Source organism: Saccopteryx bilineata, chromosome 2 (genome assembly GCF_036850765.1).
Source record: "Saccopteryx bilineata isolate mSacBil1 chromosome 2, mSacBil1_pri_phased_curated, whole genome shotgun sequence".
Lineage (NCBI taxonomy): Eukaryota > Metazoa > Chordata > Mammalia > Chiroptera > Emballonuridae > Saccopteryx > Saccopteryx bilineata.
In genome coordinates this window covers 341,896,878-341,912,056 of record NC_089491.1, presented here as the reverse complement: position 1 = coordinate 341,912,056, position 15,179 = coordinate 341,896,878, and the positions used below count along the sequence as shown (strand labels likewise).

Genomic DNA, 15,179 nt, shown 5'->3' with positions numbered 1-15,179 from the left:
AGGGGCCGCCGACGTCAGCCGTCCGCTCCCGGCGGCTTCCTCCCCAGGGGGCGTCGCAGACCCTCGACGTACGCGGCGCCGAGCGCAAAAGCTCGGCCCGGGTGCAGCGCGGCGTCCTCACACCCGGCCTGCTCTGCGTAGCGGCAGGCGCCCTCCATCTTCGAGGTGAAGGGTGCCCGCGACGCGCGTCTCCCCCGGTGCCCCGAGGGGCCCGCGAATCGCCCGGCATCGTCGGGTCGCCCGCGGCCTGCGGACGGAACGCATGATTTCGTGGTCCGGCTGCGCGGCCGCCTCCGCCCGGGGCGCTGAGGCCGGAAGGCTCCAGCCCCCGCTCAGCTGCGGGCCCGGGGGCGTGGCGCGGCCGCACGGGTTCAGTTTTTCCCCGGCCCTGGGCAGCTTTCGGTTTCGGTTCCCGCTGGCGTCTCCGCCCCACGGGAGCCGCCCGGCCAACCGGCCGCCCGACGGGCAGCGCTCCTCTGGCCCCGCGGCCATGGCCCAGGCCGGTGTCATGGCCGAGGTGACCCAGGCGCTGTGCGCGGCCGGCGGGGCCCTGGAGCTGACGGAGCTGCGGCGCCGCTTGCGGGACGGCGTCGGCGCGGACGCTCTGGAGCGGCTGCTGCGGGAGCGCCGGCGCTTCGCCGTGGTGGCGCGGGCAGGCGGCGCGGGCGCGACCCCCGAGCGGGTGGTGCTGGCCGTCTCGGCGCTGCGCCTGTGCCACCAGCAGGGCCCCAAGGCCACCTGCGCCGGGCTCTGCGGCCAACTGCACTTCTGCAAGTTCACGATCTACGGGGCCTGCAAGTTCCAGAAGGCCGGGTAAGGCGGCCGCGGCTCGACGGCGGCCCCGGAGGCGGGGCCCTGCACTCCCGGGCCGCCTACAGCCCTCCTTCAAGTTTGGGGGGCGAGTTGGTGGCCGTTCCCCCTTCGTCTCCTCAGCGGACATTTATTGAGCGCCTGCTGAATACCGGGCGCGGTGCATCCGTGCCCTCAAAGCCCCGGCCGGCCGAGTGGGACTTGGAGGCTGGGAACCCTGGCTGGGACACCCCCGGGGTGGGGAAGGGAGGGGCGGGCTCTTCTGCGGAAAAGGGGCTGGTCTGGTTTCTCGGCCCCAGCGACGCCCTGTCCCCAGAGCTGTGAGGGCCACCCAACAGGTGGCATCGTCTAAAATCCCTCTCAACCCCTTTTCCCACTGGCTCCCAGGTCGCTGCCGGCTTCGGGGCATTTGGAAACGAGTGCAAGCTCCACATCACCGGCCCCCAAAGCCCCTGGGGAACCGGCCCCGGCCGCCCTCCGGGTGCCCTTGGGTTTCTGGAGCACTCCCAGCCTTTGCCCAGCTAGGGGCTGTTGCTGGTTTTGCCCCGAGAATCCCGGCTGCGCTCGGACCCGCTCTCCTCTCTGAGCCCTTTGCTTCTCCGTCGCACGGGCCTGTTTCCTTGCTCGCAGCACCGTCCTGCCGCCTCCTTCGCTCCCATGGGACGGAAGCCGAGGGCAGAGACCGCTGGGCCCTGGCAGGCGGTTTCCTAGTCTGCACGCCGCAGATCCTTACGGGGGTGGATGGAATGGGTTTGGGCCGAACGGTTTGGCCCTCACCCTGGAGGAGCTGGAGAAGGTCCCAAGATGGCAGGAGAGAGCAGCCTTGAGTCTGCGTTTTGGAAGATGCGTTTCGGTGTGCGTCATGATTTACAGGAGGATGTCATGGGGATGTATTTGGAAATGTCCAGTTACCTAAGACAGTTCCTTTTCTTTGGGGGGGGGAGGGGCTTAACACAGTAGATATTTCTTGCTCATATCAGGCCCAAAAGTCAATGTGGGGTAGGGCCCTTGATCCATGACCATTCGGGAACCCAGGCTAGCTTGCCCTACCCTGCTCTCCTCAACCTGTGGGTATCAGGTTTTTCTGGAGAGAGGTCTTTATGACCAAGTCTGGAAGTGATAGACATTTTTTCCACTGGAATCCTCTGGACTACAAGGTGTCTCTTAACTCTACCAAATAAGGGTGGGAGGGGGGGCACTGTAGTCCCTGGAAGCAGCAGCCCAGAGAGATTTGGCTTAGAATATTCCATGGTCCAGGTGAGGCCTTAAAGAAGGGATACAAGGGTGAAAAATTTGGGAGAGGTGAGTAGGAGACTGTGGTGACACTGAGAGGGGTGATGACTTAGTTTTCTGTCTCACCGTTGCCTGAGAGATGACTCTTTCCTTCTTGTTTGGGGTAGAGAGCAGGAGAGGATTTTGTTTTGAAGTGTGCCTAGGGGTGTGAAGCTTGGGAGGACGGCCAGGGCCTTGATTGGCTGGTTTGGGAGTTGTTGGGTAGTGCAGGCCTAGGCTCCAGGAGTGGCAGGATCTGAGGGTGGAGCCCTGAGGAAACTGGGCCTTCAGGGGTGGGTGGAGAAGTGGCACCTCCAGAGACAGTGAGGAGCAGCAGCCTTGAGGAAGGCAGACACAATAAATTGTGGGTGAATGGATTGAATTATGAGGATAATTAGTGGATCTTGTCAATGCTAATGTCTGTTATTTGGTAAGATAAAGGTGGCAGCTCTATTCTTAAGCACTTTCCAAAATTTGGGGTCTAATTTTACTTGTCTTGGAAATCTGTACATCTGGTATTTACTGGCCTAGATGGTCCTGAGTATTCATTTCTTTTTGCTTAGTTGAATTTTGTACATCACGTGCTCATTGCTCTAGGAAGTCTCTTTCCACCCCATTATCCTCCCCTTTGCCTTCTTCCACCTCCCCTTCCCTTTTTCCCTCTGGCAATCACCATAGTGTTGTCTGAGGTTTGTTTTTTTTTTTTGCTTAATACATGCACCTTTTCACACAGCCTTTCAGCCCCCTTCCCTCTGACCACTGTCAGTCTGTTTTAGTATCTAAGCTTCTGTTTCTCTTTTGTTGTTCAATTATTTTGTTCATCAGATTCCACATCTTCTGTATTCTTCAGTGTCCCTTTTCCTTGAAATTCACATAAGAGTTTCTTGCACCTTCCTTCTCTGACTGTTTTTGGGTTGCATGGGGAGAGTGTATGTGCCCAGTTGTATTTTCTATGCTTTTCCTTTGACTCTTGGTCTTTCTGAACTGCGAGTCAACTGTTTCAGAAATATACTGCTTACAAAGAGTAGGGGGGCTATTTTAAAATGAATATGAAACAATAAAATATCCCTTAATTTTTGTGAGCAGTGTAGATCCTCACTGCTGCTTTTGCTCATTGGTGCTGGGGAGGGTCCCTAGTCCTTGACTTCCATCTTGGGCTTAGGAGGCAGTGAGCATTGTGGTCAAGAACACAGCCCCAAAGGCAAGCCTGCCTTGTTCCAACCCTGCCTCTGCTCCTTGCTAGCTGGGTGGCCTTGGACAAGTAACTTTATATGAGCCTTAGGTCCATCACCTGCAAATTGGGGATAATAATGCCCCCTACATCATAGAGTTTTTAAGGACTAAATGAATTGTCTTAACATTTTGAGGCAGTCCCTGGTTATTGTAAATGCTCAACAAGTTTTAGCAGCTATTGTCATTATAATGATTAGATAGATTTGGCTCTGGCAGCACAGATTATTAGCCCCTCTGCCTAGAATGTGAGTTACTTCTCTCCGTGCCTGGACCCTCCTTAACCCTAAGAATTTGGCTTGGGCCCTCTCGGTTTGCTTAGCAACTTCTGTCCAGCTCAGGTTCCCCTCCTCTCCACACTGATGTCTTCGGAACACAGCTGACTTGCACTTTCTAGTTTAGAGTCATCTCTGTGTCTTTCACCTCCTCTAGATGAGAGAAGGAGAGGACTCTGGATAAGTTAGAAGTTTTTTGCCTGTACCGTAGTCAAGGGAAATTGCCTTTCACTCAGTTGGCGGAGCCTGTGGGAGGTGCAGATTTGGGGGAGTTGTTCAGTTTTCTCTTGAGATACCTATCATAAGCATGATGTATGAGGTACAGCAGTGTCTGAGTCAAGCAAATGGTATTTGCCTGACTCTTCCGGGTCATGTTGACACGGGCAGTCAGCTGCAGTCTCTGGATCACTGGGGCGTGGTGCCAGTGCCTGGCTCACGTTGAGTGTGAACAAGGGTTTATTGATGGGAAAAATGGATGAGGGGAGGAGAAAGCGCTGGGTTTCAGGGGTGTGTGTACAGGCGAATGTAAGCACTTAGAACCTTGAGACATCCACACTCATTTATTTAGTCACTATTGAAGTGTCCAGTGACTGGTATGCATGATACTTCTTTGCAGAATGGCCCTGTCATTCTCATTGGATACCTGCTGAGAGATGCTGTTCTGAGTTCTAAAATTCACAAATCACCATCTCTTCCTTTGTACATAAGTTTTATGTTTTATCATTACATAGACATACTGGACTTTTCTCTAGTACTTCTAAACAGCATAAAGAACTGTTCTTTTAAACTTACCTTAAAGACTGATTTTACCTCCTTTATTAGTTTGCTTGAGCTGCTGTTACAAGTTATCAGACTGGGTGGCTTAAACGTCCAGAAATTATTTTCTCACAATTCTGGAGACTAGAAGTTATACTTCAAGGGTTGATTTCTTCTGAGGCTTCTCTCCTTGGCTTATAGATGGCCATCTTCTCTGTATCCTCACATCATCTTCCCTTTGTGCTAGTCTGTGTCCTAATCCCCTCTTCTTGGAGGGATAGCAGGCAGATTGGATTGGTCCCACTCTGTTGACCCCATGTTAACTTAATAACCTCTTTAAAGACTCTGTCTCCAAATACAGTCACTTCTAAGATACTTGGGGTTAGGACTTCATCAAAAGAATTTTATGGAGACACAGTTCCGTTCTAACAGCAGCTCTGCTCCTTTGCAGGAAGAACTGTAGGAACGGTCACATCTTGACAACCGCACACAACCTAAGTGTGCTGAAAACTCATGGAGTCGACCACCTCAGCTATAGTGAGCTCTGCCAGCTCTTGTTTCAGAATGACCCATGGCTTTTGCCAGAGGTGAGTACCAGGAGGGAATGCGAATGTGAGCAAGGAAATGGGGAGAGGCCAGAAAGTTGGAAGATAGGAAATACTATGGCAAAAGAGAAGCCAAGGCCCCCATCATGACCACTGGGAGTGCCTGGAGGAGACCTAACTTGAGTCTTCGGCTCTGTGACCTTGGGCCAGCCTTGCCCCTTGAAGCCTCCTTTCCTTCTGTATCAGTTGGACTCGTACTCCTTTTCCAGGGCTTCTGTGAGGTTGGGGGAGCCTGTCTGTCTGTTCAGTGGCTGTGGCCAGATGTTACTTACACAGCTAAGAGGATGAGAGACTCCAGCCAGCCTGTCCCTGTCTAGCAGGCCGTGGAACCAGGCAGATATTACTGGACCCAGTGGGGTCTGGGAAGAAGCTTTTTAGGGCTACTGACAGGTAGACGATGCACTTTCTGTTAACTCAGTTGCATCCCGAATTTTGAATTTGAGTGATGTGAATTCTCGTATTGCATTTTAGGTATTAATCACTTGTTTCAAAGCTTACTGCAATGGTTATGCAAGACTTTGAGTCTTCCTAGAAGCAGACACCAAGTGAGAGAGATTTATTGAGGGTTGAGCAGAAGAAGTTGGGTTGAGCCTTTAGGCAAAGATGTAAGTCTTACATCTGTGGCAGGAGAGGGGGAAGGAAGGGGACTGGGTAGAACAATATCCTGCCTATAATCCATTTCCAAGAAAGCTGCTGCCCGGCCAACAGGCAGGTCTGAGCTAAAGTCTTCGCTGTTGGCAGTGGCCTGTGTCTCTGCAGAGTGGCATGCTCCATTGTTGGCTGGGAGCATCCTGCTGGAGTGTGGCCTCTGTATGAATGAGGCTATGGCTCCAGAGGGCAGCAGCTGGCAGAGAGTTAGCTGTGTTCTGCAGCACGCCTGAGGAGTGTCTTCCTGTGGTCGGCCAGGTTATCTGGGTGCTCTGACACTCCTGCTGCAATGAGGCAACAGAGATTAAGTCAGCATATTCAGTGAAGATGTTTCCACATGATTCAGTTAAAATTGCTCTTTGGAGAAAGGTGCTACATAGCATAGTGACTGGCTCATAATAGGTATTAACTTTTTTTTTTCCTTTTGAAAATTTGTATTGATTTAATTCAGTTAACCTTTATTGCATATCCTCTTCCTCTGTGAGTCAGAGATAAGAGACCCCATTCTGCCCTTCCAGAAGGCACGTTGACTGGATCAGACAGACAAGTCAGTGGATAGTTGTAAGGTGCCGTTTTAGATGCTCTAGTAGAAGGCAGTGCTCTGGTCTTGGGAGCACAGTTTGGGCACTGGGGAAGGCGTCCTGAGTAGATGGTGCCTGCTCTGGGAGTGGAAGGATGATTGGAGGATGAAGTCTGGGAAGAAGGAGACACAGAGAGGAGGGAGGCTGGCATGGTCAGGAGACTGCATGTAGGTCAGCACAACACGGATTTAGGGTTGGAGAGGGCAGAAAAGCAAATGGATGGGCAGAGGCTCATCCACGCAGCCTTCTGTATCACAGGGAAGAAGTTGGGTAGGGGAGGTTTGTGCTTGCAGAGTGGGCATTCATGTTTTGGAGAGATCATCTTGTCACATCATCTGTGTGCTTGTGTGTACAGGTGGTTCAGAACCCAGTGTCAGCAAGTGGGGGCTGAGATCATAAACTCAGACCCAGTGTAGGATTTCTGCCAGGACTTCTGCTGTCAGGCTAGTCCCCTTATCAGGTGACCATGTAGGGGCCACCACCATGAATGGAGCACCCACTGTGTTCCAGGTATTGTGTTAGCTACTTTGTGTATTTCCCATTTAATCCTCACAATTACCCAGCGATGTGGGTAGAATTATATTTCCATTTTAAGGATTGAAAAACTGAATTTCAGAGCTGGTGAAAATCTCTCCCAAGGTCATGCAGCTTGCAAGTGACAGAATGAAGGTTGGAGCTCAGCCCTCTCTGGCCTTTCTCTTTGGGGCTTCTATCCCTAGAGTGAGGTCCCTGCCTCTGAATGGAATTGGGTGAGCCCCTTAGTAGTCTCTCATCTGCTTTCCATCTCCAGGAATTCAGAGTGTAGAGGAGAAGAAGCAGTTGATTCAAGTTCAAGTCCCAGCTTTGCCAACAACCTAGTTCAGCAGCCATTGTATGTGCCAGATTGTCCTAGTTAACCTAGGACAGTGGTCGGCAAACTCATTAGTCAACAGAACCAAATATCAATAGTATAACGATTGAAATTTCTTTTGAGAGCCAAATTTTTTAAACTTAAACTACATAGGTAGGTACATTCCTTTAGATCTCTGGTCTAATGCTCTCCCAACTGAGCTATTTTGGCAGCTCCTAGTAGGTACATTCCTTATCAAGGTAGCGCCTGCACGAGGTATTTTATGGAAGAGCCACACTCAAGGGGCCAAAGAGCCGCATGTGGCTTGTGAGCCGCAGTTTGCCGACCAGGGACTAGGACAAGCTGGTTAACTTCTGAGTTCGTTTGCTCCCTTGAGAAATAAAGGGCTATATACTTTGTCCTCTCTAAAATGCTTTAAACCCTCAGAGCCTCTTAGACCCTGAATTGTAGGAAAAAAAGCTGAGAGAAACTGGGGCCTGAGTAGGGGAAAGTTGGTAAATCAGGGGGAAGGGTGTAGGTAAATATAAGAGTTGTTAGAAACTGTTATGAAATTTACATTAAAGTGTCTCTTGTGAAAGAGCGCTCTGATCAGTTTGATGTTCTTTGGATTTTCCCAGGGGAGGGCATATGTTAACGGCCATCCATCTAGAGTGAAGGGTATTCTCATAACTCTGTGGCCGTGTAGATGATGGAATTGCAACAATGGCTAGGTCTCTGGAAGAACCACTTCTAACGGGTGGACTGATCAATAGGAAGATGGTGTCACATGAGACCTTCCTAAACTGCTGTCTTTCCTTCAACAGATCTGCCTTCACTACAACAAAGGAAATGGACTCCACGGCTCTTGTACCTTTCAGGAGCAGTGTATCAAACTCCATGTCTGCCAGTATTTTTTACAGGGCGAATGCAAATTTGGCACAGGCTGTAAGAGATCTCATGATTTCTCTAATTCTGAGAATCTGGTAAAACTGCAGAAGTTGGGCATGAGCTCAGACCTGGTGAGCAGGCTACCTTCCATTTATAGAAATGCTCATGACATCAAGAATAAGAGCTCTGCTTCCAGCCCACAGGGGACTTCTGGTAAGGCAGCCAGCTCAGCTGGAGATGAAATGGAATGTGTGACTTTGGTTAAGTCTGTGCTTCTTTTCGTAAAATACCATTAGTGATCCCTTTCTAGCTAGTGGGTTGTGAAGATGAATTGAAACCATGGTCATGAACAAGCAAGACATTCTATGAAAATGCTAGTTGTAGCTAGTGAATGGATTCCCGCCAGGCCATATTTGCACTGAGATGGGTGACTGCTTCTTTCTGTAGCCATCCCTCTGCCCCCAACAGCTTGCCTTTCAATGAGGGACCCCAGAATTAAGGACGCCATGCTGCACAAATCTAGGGGCTTCCTTTGCATTGTGTTCTGTTTCGATTTTTAAAAGATGAGTAAATGAAGCATAGTTTAATGATGGCTTTCTTCGTATGAGTAAATGCAAATTTTAATTTTTTTTTTTTTTTTTTTTTTTACTTTTATTAATTTTTAGAGAGGAGAGAGAATGAGAGAGAGAGGGAGGGGGGGAGGGAGGAGCAGGAAGCATCAACGCCCATATGTGCCTTGACCAGGCAAGCCGAGGGTTTGAACCGGCAACCTCAGCATTCCAGGTTGACGCTTTCTCCACTGCGCCACCACAGGTCAGGCCAATAAATGCAAATTTTTAGTTATTGTAAATTTGCTTTATTCACGCTCGTCTCTGGCATCTGGACAGTGCCTAGCTCACAGTAGACACTCAGACATTTGTTGAATGAGTGAGCATGCTAGAATAATTACATTTTTCTTAAGGAATGTCAGGCTTAGTGACAGGCATCTGGGGGGATTTTGAGCAGAAATTGTTTATGTAATAAGTATGTCTTGAGTACTTATTGTGTGGGAAACAAATAACATGGTCCCTGATTGATAAATTGGCGTCCCTTGTATTTCACATTATGGGCTGTTGGTTGGCCATTGTTTCATTCAACAAATTTTAGTGCTTGCCATGTGTTAGTCACTGTCCTGGGCGCTTGTTATGTTTTGGTGACTCTGCGATACCAAACAAACCCACATTCAAACCCACTTGTTAGCTGGAGTGATATCTAGGAGTTTGTCAGGACTGCCAGCAGACAAACTTACCATACTAATCTTACTTGATTTTCTTTTTTTTTCCGAGACAGAGACAGGGACAGACAGGAAGGGAGAGCGATGAGAAGCATCAGCCCGCAGTTGCAGCACTTTGTTTTTTGATTGCTTCTCATGCATGCCTTGATGGGAAGGGTGGGGAGAATAAAAGTGGGGTGTGTGTGCTCCAACCAAGCCAGTGACTCTGGGCTTCAAGTCAGTGATCTTGGGCTCAAGTCAGTGACCATGGATGGGGTCACGTCTGTGATCTCATGCTCAAGCTAGTGACCCAGCGCTCTAACTGATGACCCATTCTCAAGTTGGGTGAGTCCACTGCTCAAGATGGCAATGTTGGGGTTTCTAACCTGGGTCCTCAGCATCCCAGATTGGTGCTCTATCCACTGTGCCACTACCTGGTCATGCTAATCTTACCTGTTTTGGTTTTTTTTTCATTTTTTATTTTTTAGTGAGAGGAGGGGGGAGGCAAAGACTCCCTCATGCACCCTGGGGTGATGCTCTGCCCATCTGGGGCCCTTGCTGTATTGCAACTGGAGCCATTTTTTTTTAAGCACCTGAGGCAGAGGCCTTGGAGCCATTTTCAGTGCCCCGAGCCAACTCGTTCCAGTGGAGACCTAGCTGCAGGAGGAGAGAAGAGAGAGATAGTGGAAGGGTGGAGAAACAGATGGTTGCTTTTCCTGTGTGCCCTGGCCGGGAATTGGACCCAGGACATTGGCACGCTGGGCCAATACTCTACCACTGAGCCAACCGGCCTGGGCTAATCTTACCTGATTTTTATATTTAATTATTATCCTTGCCATATGTGTTCTTATTTACATTTTCTTTGATTAATTTTGGTTAATTTCTTTCAATAATATGAAGCCTAAAAGTAGACAGGTTTTGCTTTAACTAGATCTTGAAGAGTTCAATTGGATTATGGCCTTGTTAGCAAGGGAGGGTAGGATACCTGCCCTTGGGGATAGAGGGAGGTGACCTCCGGGGTACCACAGGTATAGGTTTAGAGGCCCAGCCCGTGATCTGAGGGGCACATCAAAAGAAAAGGGAAGATGAATAACAAAATAACAGGTGATCAGAAGTAGAGATGGTTCACTATATACTTATATATCGGGGTAAGGGGGTGTATTAAATGTAACCACTAGGTAAAGGCTCAATGTAGCACTACTGGTAAAGGTAAACTTTGGAGTCACTTACAGTATACCCTGTTTATATTAAAATAGTAATTAACCTAGGCCCTGGCCGGTTGGCTCAGTGGTAGAGCGTCGGCCTGGCGTGTAGAAGTCCCAGGTTCGATTCCCGGCCAGGGCACACAGGAGAAGCGCCCATCTGCTTCTCCACCCTTCCCCCTCTCCTTCCTCTCTGTCTCTCTCTTCCCCTCCCGCAGCTAAGGCTCCATTGGAGCAAAGATGGCCCGGGCGCTGAGGATGGCTCTGTGGCCTCTGTCTCAGGCGCTAGAGTGGCTCTGGTCACAACATAGCGACGCCCAGGATGGGCAGAGCGTCGCCCCTGGTGGGCGTGCCGGGTGGATCCCGGTCGGGCGCATGCGGGAGTCTGTCTGACTGTCTCTCCCCGTTTCCAGCTTCAGAAAAATACAAAATAAATAAATAAATAAATCCCTAAAATAGTAATTAACCTAAAAGTAAGGTTTTATTTTGAGAAGTATACTTTCCATATATTGCTTTTTCCTTGGTATTGGTACCCAATTCTGATAGTTCATTAACAAATATTGCTATTAAAATTAAGTCCAGTTTATAAAGTGCAGCCCTCCACTGGCCCTCTGGCATCATCACCACCTTAGATACAGGTGGACTCTTAGGCCGTCATGTGTTTGGGATAGTAGTTCTCCCCAGGTTCCTCCCCTGCAGGTTCTGATTGAGTCAGTCTAGGGCAGAATTGGGCATTTGTATTTTTTTTATTAAATGTTTATTTTATTGATTTAGAGAGAGGAAGGGATGAGAGAGAGAGAGACAGGAACATCAACCTGTTCCTGTATGTGCCCTGACTGGGGGTCACACCAGCAACCTCTGTGCTTCTGGATGATGCTCTAAACCACTGGTCCCCAACCTTTTTTGGGCCATGGACCGGTTTAATGTCAGAAAATATTGTCATGGACCAGTCTTTACGGTGGGACGGATAAATGTATCATGTGATCGAGATAAACGTCAAGAGTGAGTCTTAGACGGATATAACAGAGGGAATCTGGTCATTTTTTAAAAATAAAACATCATTCAGACTTAAATATAAATAAAACGGAAATAATATGTTATTTATTCTTTCTCTGCGGACCTGTACCAAATGGCCCACAGCCCAGTACCGGTCCACGGCTTGGGGTTTGGGGACCACTGCTCTAAACAACTAAGCTATCCAGCCAGAGCTGGGTACTTGTATTTTTAAATAGGTCTTCTGGTGAATTGGGTACACAGCCAGAGCTGAGAAAAGAGCTCCCATGGCGTCCTGATTTGGCCTTGGGCTCCCTATCTCTCAAAACGCAGAGGACCCACCTATGGCCTGAGGGTGCTGTTATCCCGAGCTTTGTAGGATTTCATGGGTTGCTTGCCCACTTTTGTCTTGTGCTGAGATCTGAAGAGTTCTGTTTCTCTCCTTTGTATCTTGAACTACTCCAGCCTCATAAATGAAGCTTCCATGGAAGCTGATACATCTGTGGTGTTTCTTTGTAGAAAGAAGAGACAGTTCAGGTTCTGTATCCTCAACCACTAGTAACCAGGAAGAGAGTGATGAGATCTGCTTGTACCATATCCGGAAAAGTTGTAGTTTTCAAGGTAAGTCACAGGAAACGCTTTCATCCACATGTGGTAGGATAGCTCCTTCTCCTTCCTGAAACTCTTCTCTGAGACCTCCCTCTCCCCTCCCCCATTGAGAGAGGGTCAGGCCTTCTTAATCATGAGTTAGAGTGGCATTGGGCCAAATCAGTACTGAAGAATTTTGGGAGGAATTGGGATAATAAGAATTATTTGAGTTCATTCAGCGAGTAAACCCTTGCTCAGCTTAGCATGAGGTCACAGCCATGCATCAGACACAGATGCCCAGTCTAGTGGGAACAGAAGTAAGTGTCCTTTATAATGGGTGTTTGTAGACTTAGAGATGCATTAGAAACCAGGAAGGCCCGCCCTGAGGAGGAGATAGATACCTATGTTCACTTTAGGAGGATGAGTAAGTTGGGGTTTACTCTTCACAGTCCTTCTTTTAAAAATTTTTTTTTTAAATGTTTTTTTTTTATTGATTTTAGAGAGAGAGGAAGGCGGGGGAGAGAGAAAGACAGGAACATTGATCTATATATTTCTGTGTGTGCCCTGACTGGGGATCGAACCGGCAGCCTCTGTGCTTTAGGATGATGCTCTGGCCAAACAAGCTGTCCAGCCAAGGCCACACAGTCCCTCTTTTTTCAGAAGTAGTGAATCTTGTATCTATGTGTGTGCTTATGTATTTAGTAAACCTTTGTTTTCTACTTACTGCTTTCCTGGGCTTTGACTGAAGAATGATTCTTTCTCAAATTCTGTGACTCTTTAAGAAACAACCACCACAACTTCTTGTTTGGTTTTTAGTCTTTAAAAACTACCTAAGCACTTCATGAATACTTTTCACTTTGTAAGAGAGTCTAATAATACAGAGTAAAGTCTAGAGTTCTCCTTCAGCCTTCCCCAAAGGTAAACACATGCCATGTGGTCATGATGTTTGTTTTACATAGTTTTCAACAGAGGTCATGATGTTTGTTTTACGTAGTTTTCAACAGATGGGAACATGTAACATGTTATTTAACCAGCTTCCTTTGATTAACATTGTGTCTTGAAGGTTTTTTTCATGTTAGTACATATAAGTCCACCTTGTTTTCAAAAACGGTGTAGTATTTGATTAGAGTGATGTTCCATTGAGCATCTGAGTACATATGTGTATTTGCATAGATATATTCCTGGAAATGGCATGCTAAGTCAAAGAATATGTGCTGTATATACATATATATGTATGTTTTTAAAATCAACACTGAGATCTAATTTACACACAATAAAATGCACCCATTTTAAGTGTACACTGAGTTTTGGTAAGTATATATGTACATGTAGCCATGGCTGTAATCTAGATATGGACTAGTTCCCTCATTCCAAAAATTTCCCTGATGCCCCTTTACAGTTAGTCTTCGCCCCCCAATTTCCTGACCCCAGGAAATCCCTGATGTACTTTTTGCTGCTGTAGGTTAGATTTACCTTCTCTAGAATTTCATATAAATAGAAGCATGCAGCATGCATTCTCCTGCACTATCTTCTTTCAGCATGTTTCTGAGGTTGGGTCATAAGGCATATCTGTAGTTTGTTCCTTTTTATTGCTGAGTAGTGTTCTATTGCCTGGATTGACTACCATTTGTTTATTCAGATGGTGTTTATTCATTTGGGTTGTTTCCAGTTTTTGGCTTTAAATCTTCATGTACAAGTTACCATGTAGATTAAATGTTTCTACTTTTCTTTGGCAAAGGCCTAGAAGTGGAATTACTGGATCATTACTCTCCATTTTCTCTTATCAGTTTGATTCTATCAGTGTGTTTAACTTTTTAAAAAACTGCCCAACTGTCTTTCTAAGTGGATATGTTATTTCACCTTCCCACCAGCAATGTTTGAGTGTTCTGGTTGTTCTGCATCCTTGCAACACTTAGCATTGTCAGACAATTTAAAGTTTAGCCATCTGATAAATGAGTAGTGACAGCTATTGTAGTTTTAATTTGCATTTCCCTGATGATTAATGATATTTAACATTTATTTTCATGTGCTTATTGGCCATTTGTATATCTTCTGTGAAGTACCTATTTAAGTTTTTTGTCTATTTTTATATAATAGCTTTATTGAGATACTGAGTATAATTCACATACTATACAATTCACCTATTTAATAGGGTTTAATATAGTCAAACCCTTATCATAGTCAATGCTAAAACATTTCATCACCTCCAGAGAAACCCTGTACCCATTAGCAGTCATTCCCTTTCTCCCCTCCAGCTACTGGCAACTGCAGAATTACATTGTCTCTGCGGGTTTGCCTGGATATCTCACATAGATAAAATCATACAATATGTGGTCTTTTGTGACTTTTTGCCCATTTTGCAGATGTTGTTTGATCTCGTTATTTTTCTAATTAATTTTTTACAGAGACGGAGAGTGAGTCAGAGGGAGGGATAGACAGGGACAGACAGACAGGAATGGAGAGAGATGAAAAGCATCAATCATTAGTATTTCATTGCGCGTTGCAACACCTTAGTTGTTCATTGATTGCTCTCTCATATGTGCCTTGACCGCGGACCTTCAGCAGACCGAATAACCCCTTGCTGGAGCCAGCGACCCTGGGTTCAAGCTGGTGGGCTTTTGCTCAAACCAGATGAGCCGGCGCTCAAGCTGGTGACCTCTGGTGACCTCGGGGTCTTGAACCTGGGTCCTCTGCATCCCAGACCAACGCTCTATCCACAGCGCCACCGCCTGGTCAGGCTGATCTCGTTACTGAGATAAAAGAGTTTTGATTATTTATACAAGTCTTTGTGAGATACAGGTATTGACAATATATTCTCCCAGCCTCTGTCTTTCATGTTCATTTTGTTTTTATGGTATCTTTCAAAGAATATAAGCTTTAATATTGATAATCATTTTAATATATTTTAATGGTTTGTGGGTTTTTTGTACCTTAAAATCTTTGCCTATTCCAAACTCACAAAAAAATGTTTCTCATGTTTTTTCTGGAAGTTTTATAGATCTAGCTTTTATGTTTAGGTCTGTTACTCTTGATCTGTTTTCTCTAATAATTATTTCCTTAGGTATTGATTCTTCTGTGTGAATTAGCGGCCTGTCCATGTAATTTTTCCTTCTGTGATAGGTGACTCTTGGTTGTCTGCTCATGTTAGTACTCAGATTCCCTGTGCATCGTGGATGCTGATTCTTATGCCTGTCTTAATGGGGGAGAGGCAGTACATCTTGCTTGGTGGGTGGGCTGCTAGCATGTGTCC

At 47.0% G+C, this 15,179-nt stretch overlaps 1 protein-coding gene across 1 annotated transcript in view; it reads left to right on the top strand.

Annotated features, from left to right (window-relative positions):
* The first annotated feature begins 399 nt into the window (after positions 1-399).
* Positions 400-15,179, top strand: part of PARP12 (poly(ADP-ribose) polymerase family member 12) — a 39,613-nt gene continuing 24,833 nt past the window's right edge. The window contains exons 1-4 of the mRNA XM_066262438.1: positions 400-813; positions 4,795-4,930; positions 7,831-8,107; positions 11,861-11,962. Coding sequence (XP_066118535.1) covers positions 491-813; positions 4,795-4,930; positions 7,831-8,107; positions 11,861-11,962 — 838 coding nt within the window. The 5' untranslated portion in view covers positions 400-490. The remainder of the gene's footprint in view (positions 814-4,794; positions 4,931-7,830; positions 8,108-11,860; positions 11,963-15,179) is intronic.